The following is a 27,275-nucleotide window of genomic DNA, read 5'->3' on the forward strand; positions in this document are numbered from 1 at the left end:
CATTGCAAAGCATGCCATATCTAATTATGGGGTTGCCATCATCAGCCTGCAGCCACACATTTTAAGGGCTTTGTAAATCAACCATCCATTCAATCTGTGAACTTATATGACTCCTATTCTTCATTTGGATGTAGAGCGAAATTATTGGCAAGTGAGTGCTGATCAGAAAAAGCTCTACACTGTCTAAATTAGGAGATGAGAGATATAAATATAGAATAGTGTACTTATGTTCCCGAAGGGAGATAAAATCATTCTTCATTGTCCATTATACTTAGCTATCCAAGCATGCATTCCATAGCACTAAATATCCACTTTAGGGTTGTTCGCTCATCGCAATGGTGGCTCTGTGCCACACAAAGGAGCTGTATTGTGACATCTCACTGAGCCCAACCCTGAGTGATTATTACCCACATACTCCTGAAAAGAAAGGAATCCAGTGCTTTTGGCCTGTGTCCTCATAGTGCATTAGATCTAGACAAGACTTCAGAGACCCTCTAGTTCAAGTACATCTTATTACAGGTGGGGAAGCTGAGGCCCAGGGAGGACAATGGCTTGCCCAGGTCCCCATAGTGAGTCAGGGCAGAGTTGAGCTAGGGCCGTGGTCTCTGTGCTGTTCTTTGACAGTGCCCTGCTGTGCCAAGTTTGGAGCCAGTCAATTAAATAGTTCTGATTTCTACTCTTGAGCGTTCACAGCCTCAGACAGGCATCAAGACAGTCGAATAATAACTATATGCATAAGTAGACCAAGTTATTTGTGTACAACAAACTGGCTAGTTGAGTGGAGATGGTGAAAGTGGGGAATTTGGGTATCTGTGTATCTATCTGGATACCAAGGGACAGGTGAAATCAGTTGTTCTCTGACCCACCTGGGAAAAGCGTTATAAATACCGTAATGTTTGTAATGGAAAAAGATGCAGCACATTTGCTGAGCGTTGGGGGAGGGAAAATATGGTGCAGCACTGGGTACCAGTGAAGGTAAATATTGCAGTTTTGGAGGAACCTTGAAAGCAGACCATAGAGGAGATGTCATGGGAGTCCCAAAGGGAGTGAGGACTGGGGCACAGGCCAGGTCAGGTGAGCTATGTGGAATGCTCTGTCCTATACTGGGATAGCATGCAGGCGCTATTTCTAGTTCTCTGGCCCCAGGTAGAAAAACAGTAACTGATTGTGGTGGTCTTTTTTCTGACCCTCGGTATTCGTCTTTGTTCAGCACTCTGGGCAGCCAATATTAATGGAGTAGAGCTGGCATGGGAGCTGGAACCTGTCTCTTTCTTGGACCAATGCCTGGCACAGTGCCTGGGCTAGAGTGAACTCTCTGTGTTAGTTCTCTCCTCGGGCTGGGCGCAGGCAGAGGGGGTGAGAGAAACCTTTATGAGGAAGAATGCTGTGAAAGCTTCTGGAAAAGTCACCTCTTGGCAATGCTGGAGGCCAACGTTTTTGGAAGATGTGAGGAGGCCGGGTGGGGGGTGATTTGGGCCTAAATTAAGACTGTCACAGTTAGCACCGAGATAATCAAGCAGGAGAGGAGAGATTGCAGGGAGGAAGAAGCAGTGGGAGCTAGCTACAGACAGCCAGCCAACTGAGGGTGAAGGACAGTGACAGGATGGGACATGAACCTACTACCATGGAGGAGGTTCGTGGTGGAGAGGGAGGAATCAGGGCTGCCAGATCCAGCAGCTCGGGAGCCCAGGTTACTCAGGCGGAGTCTTTGGGTTACTGAGTAAATTTTCTCTGAGAAGAGATGGCCTGTCCTCCTTCCCAGTGAGTTCCTAGCCGTCCTGGACAGTGGTTAATGTGTTGCCAGGCGTTTCCAGGTGGCAAAGAATGAAATCAGTGCATAGAATGTTTTCAGTGCCATCCCCTTAATTTTTTTTTCTTAATCTTTTGGTACCTCTAGCCACTTACCTGCTGTTGAGTTCTCAGAGTTCAGAATATATATTAGAAGTTAACAATACTTGGAAAATAACTTGGGCTTTAGTTTGAGAATTATATATTTTTTCCTTGGTTTCTGTATTTGTACTGTAGTTTCAATGAAGTCTAATAACATTTTGATTGATAAAATAGTTTCTAGCTAAAATTTTTTTTTTTTTACTTTTATAGCTTATAAAGGTAATAATATTCATGACGGAGGGTACCTCCTGAGTGTCCTTCTGAATCAACTTTCACTGCGTGAAGCACCTCCTTCCCTTTCTCTCTCCTGTTTCCTGCTCCAGGCTGTCTCCTCTTGTCCCTGCATACCTCATGTGTGCAGCTGGGCCCAGGAGACGAAGTACCCAGGTCAGGGGGTTGTGCCAGTAAGAGGTTCAGTGGTAAGAACATTGAAACCTTCACCTGAGAGGAGGTTGGGAAGTCGAACTGAAAAGACCCCCAGTCTTCCCGTCCACTGCCCGTGGAGTTGGCAGACCTGATCGCTTCGTAGTTTGTGTCCCCAGATGACCGTGGCATTAGTAATTGATGCTGTCTTTAAATTCTCCAAACTAAGAAAATGTTGGAAGTTTGGCCACAGCCCTATCATTTCACACTTTCTCTGAATTACTTTGCCAGGCACCCAGCAAGTGTTTAAGGAACACGTTTGCTTCATTGAGCCACTGCTGGTCACAGCCACAATCGCTGCCACCCCCACCAAATACTGTACTGAGAGCATTGGGTGAAAGTCCTGAAGATTGTGTATGTTCCGGGTCCAAAGTTCATCCTCCTTCCTTCAGGCCGATCAGCCACACCCTGGTGGGTTGGTTGTCAGCATTTATTTGCTCGTTATCAGAGTGATAGAATGGTCCTGTGGGAAGGGGCTTGGAGGTCACTTCCTCTGGCCGCCCTCCTGTGCAGGAAAATCCCATTTGTACTGTTCATGACAGGCAGGCCCCTCGCCCCCTCGGGCACCCACGCACCTCACACCAGGCATCCTGCTCCCCCTTTGTGAATGTGTCTGCCTCTAAGAAAACCCTTCTTTATTCTCATTCAAATCTGCCTCCTGGCGCTGTTTCCTCTTTGACCTAGTTCTGCCCTTTGTAGCAACAGAGAACAAAAGTCTGTAGGTGTGGCATGATTCCACTTTGGAAGTTTGGATATAGTGCTCAAGGACTGCTTCCCTTTTCCCCCTGCACCCCTTTTATCTCCCCCTCTCCAGGGTTTATGTTCTCCAGTGCCTTCAACTATTCTTTAGGTCATGTGCAGTGAATATTAACATTAGAGAGAGGAGACATTAATTCAGTGCTTACCATGTGCCAGGCACTGTTTTAAGCTCTTTATATGAATTGTCTTATTTACTCCTTACAGCCACCTTATAAGGTAGATAATATCAATATCCTCATTTTTCCAGTGAGGAAACTGAGGAACAGAGGTCGAGTCTTATCCAGAGTCACACGAGTAAGTAGCAGAGTGGAGATTTGGACCCAGGTGGTCTGGCTCCAGTTTCTGAGCTCTTAGCTGTGGGGCCATGGTGCTAAAAGTTAGCCCACGATACATTCGACTAGGTCTGGCCCAACTCTGACTTGTTTTGCAAGAAATCATTTGATGGAAGTCTGACTTGAACCATTTCCTATGAAACCTCCTCGGAGTTTATTCTGACAGAACAGACTACAAGGCAGAGGCCTTTGCACTGTCATCAACAGATGGGATCATCCTAACTCTGCTAAGCCCTGTGGGGTGGGTTTAGATCAGGGTGACAGATACTGGTGTTCGTATTTGTTTTCCTGAAAATCATAAATCAGGAAAGGATTTTGAAGGTGCAGGCAAGGGAGGTAGATGGTCAGGGCCAGACTGATCCGGGTTTGGGTGTTGGCTCTGCTCCTCACCAGCTGTGTAACTAGGTGCCAGCCATTTGTGGTCTCTTTCTTCTTCTGTAAGATGAAATAACAGTATCTTTTCATAGGGATGTTTTGAGTGTTAAATGAGCAAAGGCAAATGTGCCATGAAGTTGCAGTGACTGTTACAGAGCGTTCCCCACACCTGATACCTACCTCAAGTTTTGGTGACCAAGCCCTCCTTGTTCACCGTCCCACCCTTCCTGCTTTTGTGAAGTGGGCCCCAGCCCCTTTGCTGCCTGCTGCCGCCTCCTAGAGTGTAGGGGTGGGTCTGTGGAGGCGTGGCCCTCCTGGGGCAGAAATAGTCCCTACAGTCCCATTGGTCATCCTGGCCAGACCCCTGGCAGCCCAGGCCCGGCTACCCCAGGAGTCTAGGGAGCGATGACCCATGACTTCATCGGGAGTCCACTTTCCGTGCTCAGGGGCCCTTGGGCTTCTTCAGCCTAGGAACTAGCCACATGCTGGCCGAGCCAGAAGGGCTGAGAAGTGGGGTTAAGCCGTCTTTCTCTTTGTCAGTTGCTTTTCAGAGAGCATGCGTCATCCCAGTTGCCACTGACTAGAGATTTAAGCTTCACAGTGAGGGGCCTGGTCCCTGAAGTGTGAGCTCAGACGCCTGGAGAGAGAGCAGCTTGAAGCAGTAGAAAAAGGACTGAGTAAAACCCAGTTCTGTCATGACCAAAAATGGGGCCCTGAGCAGTATCCTAATCTCCCTGCAATGTAGTGTCTCTGTCTGAAAATTGGGGATGATAATAGAATGAACACCTAAGGTTGATAGAAGGATTAGATGAAATTCTGTATGGGCATAACAAAAGGTACCTGGCAGTGTCTAGCAATTAATAAATATAAATATTAGAATAGTAATTTCCTTTCTCTCCCACTATCTACTACTACTGCTTTTCTAATCGTTACTGCTGTTGATTTTCTATATGGCTTTGGGTAAATATCTTAACCTCTCTTTGCCCCTTCTCTCTTCATAGAAGATTTGAGCCATACTACTGATTCTAAATGGGTGCATAGAGCCCCCTATAGAACATCTTGGGAATGTGTAGGGTGAATTGGCTGTCACAGTGATGGGGGACAGGGCTTCACTGGGATTAGCAGGGATGCTAGATGTGACATGTGGAGAAAAAGGACCATCCAACATCCTACACAGCTTCCTAAAGTTCAGTGGGCATTCATGTAGGCGAAACCCTGTTTATTATAATTGTCTGAGTTTGGAATATGACTCTATTTTACACATAAACAAATAATTTTTACGTATTTTTAGTATGTGGTAAGTATACTTAACATTGTCAATAGGTTCTTGGTAACTGCGACCTTAAGCAAAATGATGTGTAATGAAACCAGTTTTATTATAGGCTAAATGATATAAACAAGTAAAAAATGTCAGTTATAAAAAGTCACAAGAATGTAGAGTACAGCATGGGGAATAAAGTCAGTCATGTTGTAATAACTATATGGTGTCAGATGGATACTAGACTTATCAATGTGATCACTTCATAAGTTATATAAATGTCTAATCACTTCGTTGTACACCTGAAACTAATATAATGTTGTATGTCTACTGTAATTAAAAAAATTTTTTAAATATTTTTTGAAGAGTTAAGTTCCTGTTGTGTATTTATGATCACAAAAACATCACCAAACTTCTAAATAAAGACCCAAAACATTTCTAATATTAAACATGGAAATAAATGTAAGCTATACATACATTTAAGAGAGACTAATAAAAACAAGTGAGAGAATTCTCTTCCATCCTGCTTATTAAACTTCAGGGTCACAGGTGGCTGGAGCCCATCCCAGCAGCTCAGGGAGCAAGGCGGGCACTCACCCTGGACAGATGTCCTTCCATCACAGGGCACAGCACAACCATACTCACTCAGACTGGGACAGTTTAGACACACCATTTCCCCTGACGTGCACATCTTTAGGATGTAGGAGAAAACTGAAGTACCTAGAGAAAAGCTATGCAGACATAGGGAGAATATGCAAACTCCACACAGACGGTGGTCCCAGCTGGGGATCGATTTTTTTCCTCATCAGCATTATAACAGAACGACATTGAATGAAACAACATTAGTCAAGTATGTGCTGTATATGGAATTTTCTAGGAACACAACCGCTAGCTATATGAGGTTTACCTTTTGTTATAAATAGGTGTAAGCATGTCATTATATCTTCCATCATGTCTTCTAGAGTTGCTGCACCCAACATTTGAATATCGACATACATATTATCTGATGTTAATTAACTATTTCCTTCTAAGTATTACAGTTAGCATATTATGTTAATTGTTTATGAAATAATAAGTGTTGGTAGGTTACATTATTTACAAATTTCATTTCAAGAGAGTGAAAGGAATGTTAAAATCTTTGTATGGAATCTTTGAAAGTATGAGAGGAAGTGTGTGTGTGTGTATGTGTGTATTAGCTTATAAATTAGCCAGAGAAAACAGTATAAATTCGAAAAAAGAAGAGTTTTATTTCTCTTACATGTGTAATGGAAGTCAGAATTTTTAACCGCATCCATTGTCAGAGAAATAAGGTGTTTCGATGTTTCCCCTATTCCTTTTAGAAAATACATAAAGAGTCTGAAACGTAGTTTTTATTACCTGTTTACATCTTTGCCGTCTCCGTTTTTTTCACCCTTTCCACCTGTATATGTATTTTTTTGACGTTCATGTGTAGATTTTTACAGAAAGGAAAACCATTGGGTTCCCCACTCTTTGCCAAGTTTGTTTTGGTTGTTTTGTGGCCTCTGTTTACACAAAAGAATTGTGCGATTTCGTAAATCCCCTATTCATATTCTTCACTTATTTTCCACTGAGGTATTTGTCTTTTTATTGAGTTATGTGAGGTTTTATTTTTGTTTTGTTTCATTTAATTCAGAAAAGATAATACTTTTTCACCTGTCCCAGAGCTCTGGAGTCAAGCTGACCTGGGTTTGAATCCTGGCTCTCCCACTCACGAGCTAAGGAATTTCAGGCAGTTTACTTGACCTGAGGAGTAGTTACTCCTGTGAGAACTAAATGAAACAACACGGGCTGGCACAGAATAGAAGCCCGATGTGTGGTTTCCGCTGCTGCCATTTTTGCGTTATTTTTGTTGACTCCTGCGCTGAATATCTTCTCAGAAAAAAATATCGCGAGCTCTGAATCCATGGTTTCTCAGATCCTTAGACACGTAACACTTGCTGTAACCAAAGCTCAGGAAAATGAAACTGAAATCACTGAAATTTTTTTTTTTATTCCTCATGTAGGAAAGAGACAGATGAAAGAAAACAAGCTGATTCCATTTCAGTTAAAGGAGGAACTTGCAGGGTTATTCCTGAGGTCAGGGCACACTCCCATGAACATCTTAGGTCTGGGGCCTGGCTGGAAGGCTTTGAGACTCATCAAAACATTAAATCATCTTCCTCAAACTGCTTACTAGGGCAGGCAAGTGGGCAAGTGCATTTCAGGAAGGTTTCCGGTTGTTCGGAGTTGAAACAGAGAGGATCATCTGGTTAACTGTGAGTTAACCAGTTTAAGCACACCTGCCATTCCCCTGGAACTTCTGGTTGATTCATGTCCCTGTTGATTCATGTCGCTGGTTTTGGCATCTTTGCAGTGCAGGCTGGAGGTGGATGGGCACAAGCCTGCCCTGCCCTCTTTCTCCTACTTGGGACAGAGCTTTTGCTTTTCTTTGCTGAGTCACTGAGGCAACAAAGCCTGTGTGGAGTCCGGGCTGTGGTGTCGGGCACATCTGGATTCATTCCCTATTCCCCACGTCTTGGCTGTGTGATCTTGGACAAGTTGCTGCATGCTTCTGAACTTCAGTGCCACCTACACAATGTTGATAATAATCCTTTCCTGAAAGGTCATTGTGAGGACCAAATGAGCTGTGTGAGGGCCAGCACCACTCTTGGCACATTTGATGCTCAGTAAATGAAAGGTAGTCACCGCTCCAGAAAGGTGTGTGACAGGTAGACCACAGCCACAGTACGGTCTGTGATGCAGCTTAGACATCTCACAGGCGCCTCTCACTTAACGTGTCCCAGACCAACGGCTCCTGCTGTTGGGTGGAGTCCTCCAGCTGTCGCATAGGACAAACTGCCTGGCGAGTGGACTCAGGTTGGATTTTCTCGTCCAGTCCTCCCCTTGATAGGGAACTTTGTGCAGTTCACAGACCAGCTGTTGCCCCTCCCACCAGAAAAGAAACAAACAAACAAAAAACAGGAAATCCCGTTGGCTGTTCCTTCAGAGTACACCAAGAATCAGCGTCTCATCGCCCCACTGTGGCCACTCAGCCCAGACTCCTCTTCTACCTCATATCCCCCCCACGATCAGCACAGCCTGCCTGAAAAATGTGTCTAGGATTCAGTCAGCTGCTTCTTATTGCCTTGACTCCTAAAACCAGGGCTGAGCCATATCATCTTTTCCCCAGACTATTCTAGTCTTTTCCTTGCCTGGCTCCTGTTCGCCGCCACCACACACACCCACACACACACACACACACCGTCACACACTGGTCCCCCACCCAAAATGGTCCCTCCGTACACAGTCCCCTCGATCCCGTCCCCATGGTCTCTTTCTAACAGTGCAGCCAGACTTAAAACCAAACAGGATCAGTCACCGGTCCTCTGACACTCTTCCAGCACAGCTCTTTGACTGTCTCTTCTCGGTCTGGAATGCTCCTTCCTCAACCCCTCCCCCACTCAAGTCTAGACTCCCTTCATCTCCAGTGTGCCTCCTGCCCTGTCTCTGACTCTTCTCCTTAGCACTTACCACCTCCCAGCATAATTTTCTTATTCATCTCCTGTGCTTGCCCTCTGCAGCAGAATGCGTACCAGATGAGAACAAGGATCTCTGTCTCCCGGCCCCCGGCCCCACACTGCTGTGCAGAACAGTGCCTGGCACTTGGATGCCCTCAGTAAATATTTGCTGAAAGATTAATGAATGATTGTGGGCCAGCACACTAACAGTGTCTGCATTATTACAAAATGGTTCTGAATTGAAATTTGCCTGCCACATTGCAATTTGTGGTGGAAATTTACTCAAATGACTAATTCTTTCACTGTAGAAATTACCTGGCATGTACGAGTGCTCAATAAATTGTGTTGGATGGATTGTTTAGGACGTTGCGGCCACAGTAGCCATCTGAGGCCTCCTTACCCATCAGCCAAAACCTGTGTTAGGTGGGACATAAGGGGGATGCCTACCTCTCCACAACCCCAGTACCTCTTAGCCAGTGGTTGCTGTTTCGCCCCAGAGGCCCACAGCTCTGGGCAGCAGCCGTAAGCCTGCCGTCTCCTGCTCTGCCTGTGGGCTCCGTCTCCGTAGGGGAATCACGGTCCTTTGCTTTCACCATCTCATCTCCCCGGTCAACTCCAAAGTTCTGTTACCACCCATGGGCTGAACGTTCTCATTATCCTGTTCCCAGCTTTCCATGGGAGCAGCTCTTTCTCTGTATTTTAGTTTCATTGACCATAAAATGAAGAGATTGGACTTTTAAAATACCACTTACTTTTCGAATTCTTACAAGTCTTCGGTGCTTCTTGCAAAATGCTGACCTCTAGGATGTTCCCCAGTCCCGCTCCCCGGTCCCTCTCTCCAGCCTTTCCCCAGTCGGTCTCCTCGGCTCCCTTCTGGTCCCCGGAGCTCCCTGGCCTAGAGCTCCTCAACTTTACAGTCCCTCATGTCCACTTGCAAGTCACTCCCAGCCCCCATGCTTCTCCCTCACCATTTCTGAGCAACTTCATCCCTAGATTTCCAGTGTGGTTTGCTTTCTTTGACATCAGCACTTAACCTTTCTACAGCCTTCTACCCTCCTTTTTTTCACCAGCGTGAGGTCATTCACTTCAGTAACCACAGTTGACCTGACCAGCTAAGTGCTTTTCATATATTGAGCTCATTCAGTCTGTGAGGAGGACTCCTCCCCCTTTTACATATGAGGAAACTGTAGCTCCCAGAGGTCATAGTACTGGCCCAGGACACAGCTAGTAAGTGGCAGAGCTGGAACATGAACCCAGGCTGTCTGGGCCCAGAGGCCCTGCACTGACCACCCTGTCCCACCTCCGTTCTTGTACCCATCATCCCCTTGCCCTTTTGTCCACATCCCACCTGCCCCTTGTCAGGGGGAGAATACCACCTCTTCTGCTGCTGCCGCTGCTTGCAGAGGTGCCCGGGAGGTCGCAGGCCTGGTCTGCCAGTAAACACCTGTTGTGTGGCCTCACTTGAGAGGCTCTGCTGCTCTGCACCCACTCCCAGGCACCCCTTTCTGGCCTTTCCTCAGGACCTTCCCCCTACTTTGCAGTTGGCCTTGCTCTCTGCCATGGCGAAAAGGTGAAGGCCGCTCCACATAAGATTCCTCAGCATCCCTTTTCTACACTGCATAATGTTCTTCCCATTTTCTGTCCCCTCAGCCTTCCCCACAGTCTCACAGAAGAGCTATGCCTTTTCCCCTCAGACTCTCAGCCCCCTCGGGTCCGCCCCATGCTGCCCGCCCCAGCCGCCTCCATGTGCAGCTCAACCAGAAACTCAGGGAGTTTTTCAGGCTGCCCCATCTTCAACTCGGCTCTCCCTCACCTGGCATCTTTCCCTTTACCACCAAATAACAGCAGTGCACCCTTTTGTTTCCTTTAGAACAAGATGCAGATGTTTTCCAGAACTTTCTTCAACTTCAGGCAGTAAGTTTTTTGGTGTAAAGAGTATTCTTCCCCTGTGTCTTTAGGACTAGATTCTCTTCTCTTAGTCTGCAGCATTAAAAAAAGGAAGGAAAAGAAAACAGGAGCCAGGTTTTTAGGTCTTCGGTTAATGAGCCTGAGTCATGGTCCTTGTTATCAGGAGGGAGGTGTGCTTCTTTGAATGTAGGAGCATGCCGAGGCTCCGAGTCAGGAGAGCTCTGCCGTTGGGAGGCTGCCCCCCATCCAGGACTGTACATCCCCATCCAGGACCAAGAGTTCTCCCAGAAAGCCCAGTGGGATTAGCTTGTTCCTCAGGTTGTTCTCCTTACTATACTTCAGGGATCAATTTAGCAAAGGTTAAGAAGGCATCCCTTTTATCATCCATTTAACATTTACTGAGCACCTTTACTGGGCTAGATGCATGCTATTTTCTGACTTTTACAGCCCTCGGTAGCCCTTCACGACTGGAATTCTGTAGACTCTCTTCCATCAATGGTTTTGGGGGTCTTTTCAACAAAGAGCAGCCTTGATTTGATTCACAAATCCTGCCCCTATGAGACCCTCTCAACTGTCCCTCCAAGCCTTGTATAGCTAAAGGCAATCTTTTTGATTTATGTTTGATTTCGGGATTCCCAAGCATCTAGAGCTACCAGTAGAACTGGGTGCACAAGTGCCACAAACAGTTCTCCCCCAAGCCCTGACAGCCACCAGAAAGACCCTCTCCTTTGCTCAGCACATACTCCCCACCATCCAGTCCACCAGGCAAACATCTGCAACACCTAATTCAAGTCTTACCTCATCCCTGGTCCCTTCTCCTTCCATTACACAACACCTCCCCCCCAAATGCACGCGCGCGCGTGCACACACACACACATATACACACACACACCAGCCAGTAAGTGAAGTATTTTCTCCTTAGTTCTGGTTCTGTAACTTACCTATGCCCACTCTTTCCTCAAAACACTTGACTGCCACCTGCTGGAAATTTATCATAATTGCTCCACAAATCTCTGCCACCTACAAGGGCGAAGGCACATCCCGGAGTCCTGCAATGTGGTGTGCTGCTCGCACTGCGAGCATGACTCTGCCTGTTGCAGGGGTCATGCCACCACGTCTTTATCAGTTAGACTGAGGGAGTCTTGAACAGAAGGACTGCCGATTCCTCCCTGTGTCCCCAGTGCCCTGGCTTCCCCTAGGGGCTGGAGAAATGCATGCTGGATGATCCTGGTGCAGACACCTGTTACCTTAGGCTCAAGGCACCTGTTCTCACTGGATGAATGTTCTCTAGATCCAACTGATGCAAAGAAAGGCAACCAAACTCCCCATGGACTGTCAGTAACCATCAGGATCAAGGGGGACTTGAAGAGGGTACAGGACCCTTTCAGCCTCTCACCTCTGCTCAAAGGTCACCACCATCTGAACAGACCAGAGCAACTCCACATTCATTTTCTCAGTAAACCTTGAGTCGGGCACCAGCAAGCACCATGTAGTGGGAAATGTGTGGAACGGGGCCAGGTGCCAGCTGCTGCGGCTCTCTGGGTGGGGGAAGGAAAGTACTTCCAGAACACTGCTGTGCTTCGGGCCAGCTCCTTGCAGGCTTTGGGGATGTGGGAGTGGCCGCACAGGGCCCCTTCCTGGGGAGTTTGGGGTTTTGTGGGGAAGTAGATCGATAAGCTTACAGCCGCCAGCAAGGGTAGTCAGGGATGTTGATTAACTATGGTCCGTATTTTCCTAAGCTGTGCCCTTTTATGAAGTCACATCATCAAAAGCCATTATCCCAGTGACATCTTGGGGTTTTACAAAGTAGCCTTAACAGAACTCCATTCAGCTGTCACTCCTGGGAGTGTGGGCAAAAGAATGGGACAGGCTTTCACTGGTGTCCCATTTTTAAAAAGGAAAAGCCCTCTGTTCTCTCACAAAGCTCGTTTCCCCAGAGCCATTTGGTAGAGCATTGCTGAGGACCCGTAGAAGGAACCTCCCCTACAGATACCCCTCCTTGCTCAGTCTGTCCAGATAAACTAGCTGGTATGTTTCCCAGCCTGTGTGAGGGCTTGCCTTTGCCCTCTCTGCCCTGGCTACCAGGAAGCCCAGAGACAACGTGTTGGCTTGGTTTCTGTAGCTTTCCTGAGCCAGGATTGCTTCATCATATAATTTCCCCGCATTCCTTCTCCCAGAGTGCTTGTTCGGGGTCTGTGTGTTTCTTTGTGGGAGTGGTTTTGGAGGCAGGACCAGCAGCAGTGTGGTGGTTAGAACCATTAGTGAGCCAGACACATCTGGGTTCTGTCCCCGTTGCTAGCTGTGTCATGTTAACGTAACTTTGCCTCTTCAGTCATTAGTTCCTTACCTGGAAAATTGGGATAATGATCACAATTGATGGATAGGTTATGGTAAAGATTAAACTAGTCCAGTGTAAATGCCACTGTTCCCTTTCCCTCCTCCCAGGTCAGGCTTGGTCTGCGGCTCCAGCATCCCAGTCTGTCTTTCTTTCCTCCTGCTCGTGTCAGGCATCGTAGGAGTGATACAGCAGTAAGAACTAGGTGACCAACTGTCCTGGTTTGTCTGGGATAGAAGGGTTTCCCAGGATGCAGGGCTTTTAGTGCTAAAATGGGAAGGTCCCGGGCAAACAGAAGACTTGGTCACCCTAGTAACAACCAACTCCAGCATCTCAGTGGCTTACAGTCACAAGGGTTTATTTCTTCCTCTTGCTGGTCTCCATCCAGGACCTGGGCTAAAGGAGGAGCCTCTGTTCAGGAAATTGCTGGTCTCGCCACAAAGAAACACACGTTCCAAAGTTGCAGCTGTCCCATCCACTCACATTCATCAGTTGAGGCAAGTCACAGGGCCAGGCCTGACACCGAGGCGATCTGCAGACTCTCCTCACAGGGAGGAGCAGCTAATAGTTAGAACCTTAATACGATTACATGCTCCCTTTCTTTTCTGGGCTGCTGGAGCAGGGAGAAGGGAAAGCCGAGAGAGGCTCCTGATCTGTGATTTGTTGTCTTGGATATGGTCATATTCCTGTAGACCAGGGGTCCCTAACCCCTGAGCCATGGACCAGTACCAGTCCATGGCCTGTTAGGAGCTAGGCCACAAAGCAGGAGGTGAGTGGTGGGCGAGCGAGGAAAGCTTCATCTGTGTTTGCATCCACTCTCCAGCGCTAGCATCACCGCCTCAGCTCCACCTCAGATCATCGGGCATTAGATTCTCATAGGACCACCGATCCCAGGCACCAGAAAGGTTGGGGACTGCTGCTGTGGATGGTATGTGTGGGTTTCTTAAGGGGCGACTCGGCCTCACCTTGCTCTGCTCAGAGGAGCAGCCATGTGTCCTTTTGGCACCTAATAGCGGATGATACTCTCCCTCATTCCTCTCAGCTGCTGAGGCATCTCTGCAGGGTGGCCTGGGCTGTGACTCCTCTTCTAGTCCCCTTGCTCCTTTGTGGATCCCCTAAAATTCCTTTCCCTGTGCTCCAAGGAGCATGAGAGGACCGAGGTGGGACAGAGGGTACCCCTAAGTTCTTCCCAGGCACATTGCACAAGTCCCTTCGTGCCCCTCTCTGGCCATCCAGTGAGCCTCCCTCCCGCCTTTGGAAATCTCTAGCTCCGAAGTAGGCACACGTGTGGCTGGCCCCTGACCCCACGATGACAGGCCAGGCTCCCCCAAGAATGCCTTTGCTGTGCGCCACTTGGATGGCTGCACAATGGCTGGCCCTGAGCCCCTGTCCCTTCAGCAAGGGCCCCTCTCACAGGTATCTTCGGTCTCTTGTAGCCTCCTCCCTTGGCCGAAACCTCTTTTGGAAGTAGTTAGCACAGTAAGAGGTTTGGGGTTTTTTTCCTCTTTTTTGTTGTTTTATTGTCTCACATCTAAGAACACCTTCTTGGAGAGAAAACAGTTTTCCAGAAATGATTGTTAAGTGTCACGGCTGATTAAGTTTCCTTAGGTTGTCCCAGCGTATTAAAAAAAAGAGGCCTTCTGATTTTCGTTTTGTAAAATATAGTGCCAAAATCCATGTTAGCATTTATTATTTCTATAAAGTAAATTTGAGTATTGGAAAAAAATGATCAAACTCAGACATTTCATATGAAGTTTGGTACATAGGACCTTCATCTAAGTCTCAGGGAAGTTGGAGAAAGAGATGTTGGGTCCTGGGAGACACCTAACTACGAGATGGGGCAGGGCAGGTGGGGAGCAGAGAGAGGCTGCAGGGTGTGAAGGGCAGGGCAGGAGCAGCCCGGGGCGAGGGGGGTGGGGGCGGGGGGAGCCAGAAGGCTTCTCTTGGAGGCTGACACCTGAAGGCACTTGAAAGGGAAGCAGGAGTACACCAGATGATGGCGTGGCTACAGGGAACCACACCTACAAAAAGCAGTGTGGGCACAGCTGAGGCCGAACAGCCTTGGGAACTTAAGTAGCTCAGTGGCCTGAAGCTTTTGGCGGCTGATGAGGGAGGTTAGGCTCCAGAGCAAGCAAGCTGTTGCAGTGGTCTGGTGTTTCCTACTAAGCAGTGTGGGGTTTTATGTAGGTTTGGGGCAAAGCAGTGAAGTCATTGAAGTGTTTTTAAGCAAGGGGGGTGTCTACCTCTGACCACAAGGAGGAGAGGGTGAGGCTGGAAAGGAGGGCAGTCTGGATAGAGGCAATGGCCAGCGGGCAGAGGGAGGTGACTAGACCCATCCATCATCAGAAGGCTATGCGGAGGCTTTGGGGTGTGAGAAGGAGAGGGGAAGCTGTGGATCCTCGGTTGCTGATTTGGGGGCTGAGAGGATAGTGTGAGACCTGGACTGGGAATCAGATTTAGATGGAATCAAATACAGTAAGCCTGCCTCCAGTGGCACTTCTTGGGGACTTGTGTCCATTTGCTACTGCTGTGTCAACTGAGGCTTAGGGACAAGAAGTCTGGAGGTCCTGGTCAGGTCGTTTGCACAGGCCCAGAGACTGGGGTTACCAGAGTCAGACAGCAAAGGGGAATAAATTAGGCAGACAAAATAGTTTCTATTTCTGGATATTCATTTGAAGACCTGTATAACCAAGAAAGACAAAGATAGGTAGTCCAAAGACAGTAAGAATGAGCCAGCGGAATGTGAAACACCAGAATTTGTGCTTCAGAGAGGTCAATAAAATCTCATTTAAAATCTAAGTCTTGCCACCTTGAGGCAGGGCAGGGAAGGAGTAGGATGGAGGATGCGCCCCTTGTCTTCCTTCAGAGCCACTTCCTCCCAGACTGGGGAGCACAGGGGCAGAGCGGAGAACTCTCTGTCCTGCCAGTAGGAGATGGGTCGGGCAGCACCCACATTAACACAAGCATGTGCCTTTTCAAAATTGATTTCTCCTTTAGTTTTGTGTGTGCCCAGACGTACTTGAGGTTCGTGGACACTTTCTTAAAAGTTCTGGGAGCGAGCTAAAATGTTTAAGGTATTGGTCCTCCTGGCATTTTGTTTGAGCTTAATGTTGCCAAAGACTTGTTTTCCATTGTTCCTCGTTGTCTGGATTTAGGCAACTGTTCTTGAGAGAAAGAGTTGAGTGTAGCTTCTAGATGCCCACCACTCTCCAGCTATATGACCTTAGCTAGTTCCTTCACCTCTCTCTCCCTCAATGTTCTCATTGGTAAAATAAAGAAAACAAAAGTATTTAACTCATAGAGTTATTTTCAAGTTTAAATAAGTTAATCTACATAATGCAGTAAGAACAGTGCCTGATGCAAAGTGCACACCCAGTGAGCATTCACTATTATTGCTTGGCCCAGTAGGAGAAATGAAAAGTATAATTCTCTTCCTTCTCTTAAGGTCATGTCCAAGAATCCATGTTTAGTAATTTAAAAGGCATTGTTTTTCACAGAAAATATCTCCTGCCAGATTCCTCCATGTGTTTGCAGTTTAGTTTAACAGGCAGCTGAAGGATGGGATTGTAAGCCATCCAGCTACTCCCTGTAATTAGGAGTCATGAGCCAGCTACCCCATCTCCCTTGGCTACTATGAAGTTTTTAAATCTATTTGCCCCAAAGTGACCTGTCGGGTTTTTTCTTTCCTGTGGGCACACTCTAGGCTTCTGGAAGAAGTTGACTGCCTAAAAGGAAACTACAAAACATGAAAACCGCTTTGAGGTGACCAACAAGTCCAGTGGCTCCTTACTCCTCCCAAGGTGGATCTGAGGTTTAAGAACTGTCACTTCAGGTAATAAGTCATCCTATTCCCTACCTGCCCCTCCCCCAGCTTCGGTGGTAGTTCTTCCTTCAGGAAGTGTGGTTGCTTCCAGGCCCTGAAACTTGGAATATTTCACCTCATGCAGTTTGTCCAGCTGTTCAGAAAGAGGGGGTGGGGACTAGAGGTGGCACCTCATGTCTGACATGCAACCCAAAGGGTCACCAAGACCCTGAGCTCTGTACTCATTCCTGGTCTAATTAATGTCAGCAATAATATAACAACAATGGCAGCCACCCAACAGGGCCCTTAATGTGATTAAATGATTATAAAATGCTCCTCGAAGAATAAATCAAAATAGCCAGGAAATTTCTGAAAATGAAGAGTAAAAAGAGGGAAAGCATTTGTTCTACCATATATTAAAATGTATTGTAAAGCCACATAATAAGTAGTGTGGTACTAATATGAAAATAACTAAATCAAAGAAACAGAATAGAAAGTCTAGAATTAGATAATAAATCAATAAATAGGATATATGGTCTAGCAGGGATCCACAACCCCTAGGCCATGGACTAGTACCGGTCCTTGGCCTGTTAGGAACCGAGCTGCACAGCAAGAGGTGAGTGGCAGGCGAGTGAGCAAAGCTTCATCTGTATTTTCAGCCACTCCCCAGCACTAGCATCACCGCCTCAGCTCCACCTCAGATCATCGGGCATTAGATTCTTATAGGAGCACCAGTCCCTGGTGCCAAAAAGGTTGGGGACCGCTGGTCTAGTAAATGTTGTTGAGACAGTTGTCTATCCATTAGAGGGAAATAATACATTTCCAACAATAGGTAGTATACCAAAAGTAATTTCTAAATAGTTTAAAGAGTTAAATAAAAAAAGTAAAATTATAAAAATATTGAGGAGGAAAAAAATGGCTTAGATGGTAGAGGCTCTGTTCATCCCTCTGGCAACCAAATAAAAGTTGCAACAGAAACAGGGAGCAAGCAGCAAGGAAAAATCACCTGGTATCTAGATGAACAAGCCATACAACTAGGGAGAAATCCAAAAAAGCACCCTGAAACGGCAGAAGGTAGGACTGGGCAAGGATGCAGGGCTGCCCGATCTGGAGCGGCTGAGTGAGACGGAGGCTGCGGCAGCGGCAGGCGCCTCTTAAAGGGGCTGCGTCTGGGAGCGGATTTTCATGGTGACGGACCTGCTCGCTCTGAGCACCAGTGCCTATTGGGCTGCGCGCAGTGGGCACCAAGGACTTACAGGGAGACATCGTGGGAGTGAGGGCCTAGGCGAGACTCGCTAGGTATAGAAGTGCCAGCTGTATCCATTGTTCCTTGTTGAGCCCTCCCCCATCCCATTGCGCGCACACAGTGCCACCATAGCTGTGACGTCATCAAACTGGATAACAGAGGTCTCTCAGCCCAGAAGGATTACTTCACCTCCCCCAACTCGCGGCCCTACCCAAGCCACATCCAAGTATATCCTCAGCGAATCAGGTGCTCCTTGCTGAGCAGCACCTAGACTCACACTGGAGGCAGCTGGCCACAGTTTCTGGTGTGGCCTTTCGAGGCAACTATAAGAACAGCCTCTGCACATTACTTTCTGAATCTTAACAGGTGGCCATAGAGAGGCACAGGCTGGGGCTAAACTTTGCCTGCAACTGAACCCCTCTTAGGACTGTGCCACTGGACACCTACTTCACAAATCTACACTAATAAGACCAAGAGACTTAGGAGCTTTTCTTAGTACATAGAAATAGACACGGAAAGGCAGCCCGAATGGGAAGACGAAGAAACAGAAACCATATGAGAGAACAGAACAGAGATCCAGATATAATAGAGTCAAGTAATGTAACAGATGCAGAGTTCAAACACGGGTTTTAAAGAAGCACAATGAACTTTTGGGAAGTATAGATAAATTCAGTGAGAACTTCAACAAAGAGATAAAAAACAAAAATGGAAATGGAAATTATAAATGGGAATCAGTCTGACATGAAAAACACATTATTTGAGAAGTATATGAAATGGAATAAACAAAGTGAATAAAGAAGAGGATCAAATGCCTTATCTAGAAGACGGGAAAGCCAAGGACACTCAATCAAAATGGCAAGACTATAAAGATAATTTAAGGAGCATATGGGACACTATTAAGGGTCCAAATATACATCTGATCAGTGTATCTGAAGAAAATCAAGATGTTTAACAGCTGTTTGAAGACATAATGATGGAAAACTTCCCTAACCCGGTGAAGGAAATGGACATAAAACCCCAGGAAGCTCAGAGAATTCCAACAGTCAGGGATGCAAAGAGGCCCACACCAAGACACGTCATAATTAAAATGCCAAAGGTTAAATACAAAATATTAAAAGCAGCAAGAGGAAAACAGATAGTTACCTATAAGGGAACACCCATAAGACTGGCAGCTGATTTCCCAAAAGAAACTATGCAGGACAGAAGGGCTTGGCAAAAAAATATTCAACATGATGAAGACCCAGGATCTCCAACCAAGAATACTTTATCCAGCAAAGCTATCATTGAGAGTTGAAGGACGGATAAAGAGCTTCCCAGACAAAAATAAGCTAAAAGAATTTATTACCACCAAGTCAGTATTACAGGAAATGTTGGAAGGACTTCTTTAAGAAGAAAAAACATGTATCAAAAATGGGAATAAAGAATGGTAACAACTACATTCCTATCAATAAGTACCTTAAATGGAAAAGAACTAAGTGCTCCAACCAAAAGATAGAGTGGCTGAAAGGATAAGAAAACAAGATCCCTACATACGCTGCCTACAAGAGACTCACTTCAGATTGAAAGACACACACAGACTAAAAGGAAGGGGATGGAAAAAGATACTGCTTTGATGGACCTAGAAGGTGTTTAAGTCAGACAGAGAAATATAAACACTATATGATTTCACTTATATGCAGAATCTAAGGAATAAAAACAAAGTAATCAAAAACAGACACAAATATAGTGGCCAATTTGATGATGGACCGAGGGGAGGGGGGCTTGGGGGTTTGGAAGAATGGGGTGAAGGGTTAAAGATGTACAAATTAATAGCTAATGGATGGTCATGTGGATGGAGAACATGGCATAGTAAATGCAATTAGCATTAATATGTTGGCTAGGTGGAGAGTCAGGGGAGGGAGGGAGAAATTGAGAGGATCGTTTTATGAACTATATCAATGTCTATGAACTATATCAATGTATACCTGAAACTAAAATAAATAAATTAAATATTAGTAAAGGGAAGAATATTATTATTTTGGAGTGACAAACGCTTTTTAAAATGTCACTTTTAGTGTCACATGCAAACACCATAGCAAAGTTAAAAGCAAAGCGGGGGGGGGGTGTATTTACAACATGACAAACAAAGAATATATTTCTAATGTACAAATCCTATGATTCAACAGCTATTGGGTACTTACCATGTGCTAGGAAGTGTGCTGTGCACTAAGGGTACAAGCAGTAAACCAAACAATGTCTGCTCCCCTGATGCTTATAGTCTAATGGAGAGAACAGCCGGTAGTAAAGAAAGTAGATTACTGTGGGCCAAATTTTGATAAGGACTATGGAAAAAAATTAAGCACAGCAGGGTAGATTAAGGAGGGTTGACAGGGAGTTGTATTATATGGATAGTCAAGGAAGCTTCATTAAGTGACATTTGAGCAGAAACATAAAGGAAAAAGGGGAGAAGTAGTTGAATTTTGGATTTTTTTCATGTTGATCTGCTGGAATTTGTGATAGATTGGATGCAGGTTGTAAAAGGAGTCAGGATTGACTTCTAGGTTTGGGACCTGAGCAACCAGAAAGGTTGAAATACTGTTTACTGACATGGGCATGACTAAGAGACTTGGCTTGGGGAAAACCAGGGGTTTGTTTATGAATCTTTCAGTTTGCGATCTCTGTTGTATATTCAACGGGAGAGGTCACGGAGGTGGTTTGTTATACCAGCTTGGAATTCAGGGAGAAGTGTGGGCCAGATATGTAAATTCGGGAGTTGGTGTAGGATGGATAGTATTTGAAGCAATGGAACTAGACAGATCTCCTAGGGAATGAGTATAGACAGAGAGAACAGCCATAGGACCCTCATTTAGAAGCGAGGGAGATGAGGAACCAGCTAAAGAGACCAAAAAAGAGTGGCTGGCCACTGAAGTAGAAGGAAACTGTGGCATCTCTGAAGCCAGGAGACAATGAGGCAGGAGAGATCAGTTTTCTCAGATGTTGCTGACTGGTCAAGTAGAGAGCAAATGGAAAACTGGTGATTCAATTTGGCAACGAGGAGGTCAGTGGTAACAAAAGAGACTGTTTTATTGGAATGAAGGGGACAAAAACCTGATTCGAGTTAGTTTAGAGAGAGTAAGAGGAAAGGAACTAGAAATGAGGGAGTAACTGGAGAGGAATAGAGTTCAAAAAAATTTTTTCCCCTCAATTTTGAAAATTTTTGCAGTGTGTTTTTATCCTAATGAGAGTCATCCAGTAGATGGAGAAAGGGGATGACGCAGGATTAGGGGCAGGGAGAGACTTCTGGATTGATGGTCTGGAGTTCGGAGAGAGGACGAAGTCAGCACACGTGGGGTACGGGAGTCCTAACCAGCAGCGTCTAGGTAGGCTGGTAGCTGCCATCGCTGTCCTCTTAGTGAAGTAGAAAACAAAGTTGTCTGAGAGTGAGGACTGGGGAGATGTCAGAGGTTTGAGGAGAAAAGATGAAGTATGACATTCTCCATTAGCAGCGTGGGAGAACACATGGAGTGGAAGTCGGGGCCCTCTGGGCAGCACTGGGCCCCTGAGATGAGAGGCAAGGGATTGAAAGTGAGAGCAGTCGATTCCTCGTATGTTTTTCTCTCCCAGCAGTTTCAGGGGCCAGGTGAACATGAGTTAGCAGGCCCATCAGTACTGAAGACAACATGGTAGAAGAAACAAGACATGAGCAGGCACAAAGGAAAACTGAAATGCCTGTAATATAAGAATATACCACCTGTAATCATTTAAAAATACGAGTAAAAGAGGTTTTGCTTTTCCCTTCAGAATGATAAGAGCTCTTATTGGAAGTATAAGTTAATGGAGCTTTTATGGAGCACAGTGTTTTAGTATGTTCCCAAACATATGACGTGTGTCTCCTTTTGACCTGGCAGTCCTACTTTTAGAAATTTATAGAAGGAGATAATAGTTCAAGTGCATGGAGATAAGTTCACTCCAGAGATGATTGTGAAAGTGAAAAGTTGGCACATTACCTAATGGGCACATTACCAGGGAGGCCTGGTTCACTAATCTGTAAGCATAACAGTAGTGAAAACAAGAGCTCACACTTACCTCTTGCTTTGCAGATGAGGAAACTTGGGCCCAGAGCAAAGGCGTGACAGCCCCAGTCACATTGTTTGGAGCTCAGACCCCAGCTGTGGGCAGTATACAGCCCCTTTCAACTTGGTTTGGAGCTGGAGTTCCTTGCAAGGTACTACTTGTCAACTTTTTAGGGGGGCCAGCTCATTTTGTGTTTTTAAAATATGAATTCTCAAAATGTTTTGCAAATTTATTTACAGTGTCTTTATTTCATTATGCAAAGTTTTCCTTGCCAGGGATGCTGGGCACAAAAGGACAGTTGGGCAGACAGGACAGATCTTGCCTGGGCCACTGATAAAGAGGGACTGTAGAGAGAGACCTGACTCCCAGGTCTGACTTTAAATATAGTCTGGAAAATATTTTCTGCTGCCTTACAACTTTTACAGAAGTTGTAACAAAGATACAAAGATAGCAAGTCTATCATTTACTTCACTGATCGGATTTATTCATTGGAAGAAAATGAAATTAGGACTGTCAGAACATCTGGCACACGTGGTCCCCTCAGAGGGAGGCACACTGGCTGTAACTTCCAGAGCCTTGGGCTCTGGTTTAGTTCTTCTGCAACCTAGCCTGGCTTCTCTGGGCTTTTCCTCAGAAAGACAAGTGGGTGAGCCTAAGTTACCTGTAATAACTATTAAAGTAAGTACGAGGCTCTTCCCGTTCCTGCCATGGCCCTGTTCACTGGGTGAGAGATGTGCTGATGTGCTGGTGCTGTCAACAAGTGCCCTGCCCCGCCCCCCGCCCCCTCCTTTAGAAGAGCACATAGAAATAAGCATGCCTCTGTGCCTCCTTGTACCAATTCCAGACTTCCAATGGCGGACCAGAGAATGGACATTTCTTCAACAATCAGTGATTTCATGTCCCCGGGTGCCACTGACCTCCTCTCCAGCCCCCTCAGCACCAGTGGCATGGATTGCAACCGCAAACGGAAAGGCAGCTCCACCGACTACCAGTAAGGCCCTTAGGCTCTTCCCCTGGCTAAACTTGGTGTCAGTTCATGGGCATGGGACATCTAGGGGCCAGTTACTGTTTCTCCTGGAAGAAGGATCCTCTTTCTGCAAAGGGATCAGAATGAAAGATTCAACTCCAGGTGGCCACACAGTTGGTTTTTTCCCTTTATCTTTCCCTGGATTGCAAGCAAGAGGGAGCCTCCAGCAATACTGAGGCATTTATTTCCCCCTTGTGTCCCCAAATTATTCCGCATCAAGGGAAAAAGAAGAGGCTTAAAGCTAAGTTCTTCCTTTTACCCCTTCCTTCATCTTCCTTTGCTCATTGTGAGCAAGATGGCTAGTCTATGAATGTAGCCTCAGTGGTTTCTGAGAGAGCTTTGCCTGAGGACCTCTCCTGAGAAAGACATCAGTTGCTTAATATTTGCGGAATGCTAAGTAAAGGTCATCTCTGAAAACAGTATAGGAACATGGATGTTGTCCTTAAACATGATTGAAATTAGTATGTACCTGTTATATTAAATAGTATTTTTGTTTCTTTTTAGACTTGATGACTTTTCTTTTGAGTAAGTAAACTTTCACACTTATAGACAACTCTTCTATATCTATACAAACACCTAGGGAATAAGGCAGTGGAGACCGTTCAAAGGCACGCTTTGTTTTGTTGAGACAACTGCATAGACTCTTACCCAAATGTCCATGTAAGAGGTTTTCTTTTGTTTAGTGAGGGAAAATCTCCAAAGAGGTGTCCCCCCACAGCAGATGTCCTTTCTGCTGAAGTTCACAGGTCGAATATGGGGAGCACAGTGACTGGAGGTCAGATGCCCACTAGGAGATGCTATGATTAATATGTAAGTTATCCCAGATGATTTAGAGAGCAAACACCGAGGGGATGGAGTGTGGGTGTGAGGACCGGAAGGTGTTTTTCCATAGAAGTAACTCCCCAACAGAGAGACCAGGAGATGTTTTCTGTAGACCCCTTGTCTCTGGCAAGTGCTAATGGACCATTGACATGTTCTGAGACCTGCTGTCTAGATCTGTGGTTTCCAACCCTGTGACCACGCAGGACCTTCAGGTCTTCCTTATGGACCCCAGTTTGCAAATCTTTTGTAATTCATGGAGACCCTGTTAATTAAGGAACTATAATCCGTTTCCCTACAGTTTTAATGTACTAAAGTCATATCTATCAGGCAAAGCTTCTCCTCACCGGAGATGATCAACCTGGCCTCAGTGAGAAGACACTAGTCTAGACAAAAGGGGAGGGCAAGTTTTCATTGTCCTGTGTGGCCTGGGTGGAACTCTGCCTGTGAAGACATCAAGGTCACCTGGTTGGGAACCACAGTTCTAGAATGCCCAGGATGTGATTCAGCGTTCCTAAGAAAGTCGTTTTTGCCCCTGAGATTACTACATTGTTTGAAAGGCCATAATTTCTCCTTTCTCATGGGATAAAAAAGAAAGGGGAGAGGCCCAGGTGGCAGTCAGTGCCCACCTGATACATTTAGGGGCTGGTGAAGGCTGCGAGCTGACCACAGTGGGATCTGGAACTCCTTCCTCTGAGGATTTCGATCTATTTTCTGCTGAACCACAAGGTGCCATAAAACTTGGAATTCTGGAGTCTGTTAAAGGGAGGCAGAGCCCTGCTGTGACCCCAGGACCCCCTGCAGCCCAACAGGGTTCCATGCTCCTCTGCCCCAACCCTCTCCTCTACCCTGATTCTTCAGGCTTTCCCAGCTGGCTGAGAACCAGAAAATGGGGTAGCAGTGCCTTTGAAAAGCTGCCTCAGGGCTCTGCTCAGGTTTTTTTCGGTACTTTGATTTCCCCTCCTCAGTTCACCCACACACACCAATATATATGTATGCACATATATATTTGATGCTTAATATGTTTTGCAAATGAGTAAACTCCATTTATCCAGAATGATGGCAAGGAGTGGGGAATGAGGTATTATTTGGATACCCTGGTTAAGAGTTTCCATAAATGCTTTGTATTCCCAATTTTCAAACAATCAAAATATGGTAAAATATATGTTAACACAGAAACTATTGAGACTATGTATAAATTTTCTTTGATAATCTAGAAAACCAGTCTGAGTTCAAGTTGTTTGTATTTATTTGTTGGACTATATTATTTGTTATATAATAATACATCAATAATTAATACTTTGGCTGTTTGAGCTTTCTCCTTGTTTAATTTCTGGATAAACGAGAGCATTCTGTATTATGATAAGGTATTTTGTTTGTCTTAATGATAATCGTGTTCTCTTTTGTTTTTTTCAGAGAAAGCATGGACACAGACAAAGATGACCCTCATGGAAGGTACCATGAACCTCGTCATTTGAATTTCAGCCTTATAGCCATTTTCCTTGCATTGCACATTCTATTATTTGGTACAGGTTCCACCTATGTCTTAGATTGGGGATAAGCAAGGAGGCTGAGATCCTGTGGGCTCAAGATCGTCTCCCTCCAGCCCCCAGTGCAGCTAACTACCAACCTTGTATGTTGTAGCGAGATGACAGGCATTAAACAGGGAAGAAACAAAGGTGTAACTTGGCCATTAATCTCCAGGGGGATTTTATTTGTGTTTTTATCTTTTGCTTTTTTTCCCCCTAGGTTAGAATACACAGAGCACCAAGGAAGGATCAAAAATGCAAGGTAAGCTTGGGCCATCATTTTAGCTAAAATCTGTCCTGGTTTCATAGAGTGCAGCCAAGGAGGCCGTGTGCGTCTTGTCCCTGTCAAACAGTCCTTTCCACAATGTCATATCCGTAGGAAATAAAACAGGGGGCAGTGGACCTTGGCTTGATGTGGCCTTCTGTCCCTTGTTCTCTCCAGGTTGAGCTATCCTTCATTCTTTCCTGCCTAAGCATGTCTAACCTGAGGGGACTTTGGAGGGAGCAGAAAATAAATGAAGGCTAAGGTTTCCCCTAAGTTTTCAGCAGGTTGCTCCTTCCTGACTCTCAGGTGCCCCAGAGGAGACCTGGCTCCGTGATTCAATTCCTAGACTGCACCTCCCCATTTTACACTACAAATTGCAACTGAAGGCTGGATGTGGAGGAGACCCCGCTCCCTTGAATAAATTCTCTAACTCAGTCCCTCCTGCCTCCAGCCATACTTGCTGACCCCCTTCCATATGGGCACTCTCGGCTCTCTTGCCTTTAGCTCCAGGGCCATCTGAGGCTCTATCATGACACAGAACTCGGGGCTGCAGAATTCAGCTGACCTGAGACTTCCAGCTTTTCTCTCACAGACCAGCCGTGGCAGGAGGTCCCATGGTTCTGTTGCTACAGCAGCAGCAGCAGCCAACTATATTTCCACTGATGCATCTCTGTAGGGGGACAGTCCCAAATGGCAGGTGCAAACTAGTCAGGGAGAGTGTGTGACGGTGGAAGTGTCACTCTGCCTCAGTAGGCAGCAACTCTTGGCAGGGAGGAGCGTGAGATTCTTTGGAGGAGGCTCCTGGGGACAGATATAGCATCGACTCTAGGTCGGGTCATGGTTGTTTCAGGGATGGCAGTGTTAGTTACCTGGCAACTTGGTGAGTTTCTGACAGGCCACACAATGGGCTCCTTACAGAGACAGGGCTCACTGGAGACCATGGGACCCTTGCTAATGACTGTTCTGGAGGCTTTTCTCTTCGAAACCTTCATCTGCCTTCTCCTTCCACCCTCATCTTAAAATCCAGCATTGCAGAGGCTGCAAGGGAAATAAATCAGGAGAAATTAACTACACAGTTTACTTGAAAAGACAGTTTTTATATTTCTCAATTCTAAAGATGAGGTAAGCTTAAAAAAATTAATGCCAACCTGACAGTGAGGCCATTTTTTGGTGACTTTAGTAGAAAAGTCTAGTTTGAAACATTCTGCAGATTCTAAATTTGCCTTGTCAGATGAATATTGAAACAGTTATAACTTATTTTTGTCATTGTTTCCTTGATGCTCCATTACTTTTTATGAAATCATTTTTTATAATGTTCAGGGAAGCTCACAGTCAGATTGAAAAGAGGCGTCGGGATAAAATGAACAGTTTTATTGATGAATTGGCTTCTTTGGTACCAACGTGCAACGCGATGTCCAGGAAATTAGATAAACTTACTGTGCTAAGGATGGCTGTTCAGCACATGAAAACGTTACGAGGTGAGACCCTGGGCTTTACTGTCCTTTCTGCCCTTGCCCACAGCTCTTATTACCACTGTTGCCTAGAATGTTCCTGAGTCCCTAAGGCAAATGTTTATGACTTGCAAATGTGTAGGCTTGAGTAATATGCCTGTGATTTTCAGCAATAGACACAATGCCAAATGAAATGATTGTCGAGCTTAAGTGAGTATCGGGGTGTGATTTTGCCACCCTACATCCCCAGAGGTTAGAGGCTGTGTTCTGTGCATGTGTTTGTAC

General features: G+C 45.8%; 1 protein-coding gene and 1 long non-coding RNA gene across 9 annotated transcripts in view; one reads left to right on the forward strand and one right to left on the reverse strand.

Annotated features, from left to right (window-relative positions):
- BMAL1 (basic helix-loop-helix ARNT like 1) overlaps window positions 1-27,275 on the forward strand; it is a 100,388-nt gene that overhangs the window by 47,086 nt on the left and 26,027 nt on the right. For 3 of the 8 annotated variants that reach the window (XM_039863645.1, XM_039863643.1, XM_039863644.1), the window contains 7 exons: window positions 16,502-16,630; window positions 21,926-22,050; window positions 22,744-22,890; window positions 23,431-23,451; window positions 25,162-25,200; window positions 25,495-25,536; window positions 26,860-27,017. In XM_039863645.1, coding sequence (XP_039719579.1) covers window positions 22,751-22,890; window positions 23,431-23,451; window positions 25,162-25,200; window positions 25,495-25,536; window positions 26,860-27,017 — 400 coding nt within the window. In that variant the 5' untranslated portion in view covers window positions 16,502-16,630; window positions 21,926-22,050; window positions 22,744-22,750. Of the gene's footprint in view, window positions 1-10,450; window positions 10,470-16,501; window positions 16,631-21,925; window positions 22,051-22,743; window positions 22,891-23,430; window positions 23,452-23,665; window positions 23,737-25,161; window positions 25,201-25,494; window positions 25,537-26,859; window positions 27,018-27,275 lie in introns of those variants that run through there. The other 5 variants (XM_039863647.1, XM_039863646.1, XM_039863642.1 and 2 more) reach the window with 4 other exon arrangements.
- Window positions 6,261-8,862, reverse strand: LOC120603228 (uncharacterized). The gene is made up of 2 exons (XR_005652986.1): window positions 8,569-8,862; window positions 6,261-7,983 (listed from the first exon to the last, which is right to left on the reverse strand). It is a non-coding gene; the product is annotated as an uncharacterized LOC120603228 (long non-coding RNA).

Source organism: Pteropus medius, unplaced genomic scaffold (genome assembly GCF_902729225.1).
Source record: "Pteropus medius unplaced genomic scaffold, Ma_sr-lr_union100, whole genome shotgun sequence".
Taxonomy (NCBI): Eukaryota; Metazoa; Chordata; class Mammalia; order Chiroptera; family Pteropodidae; genus Pteropus; species Pteropus medius.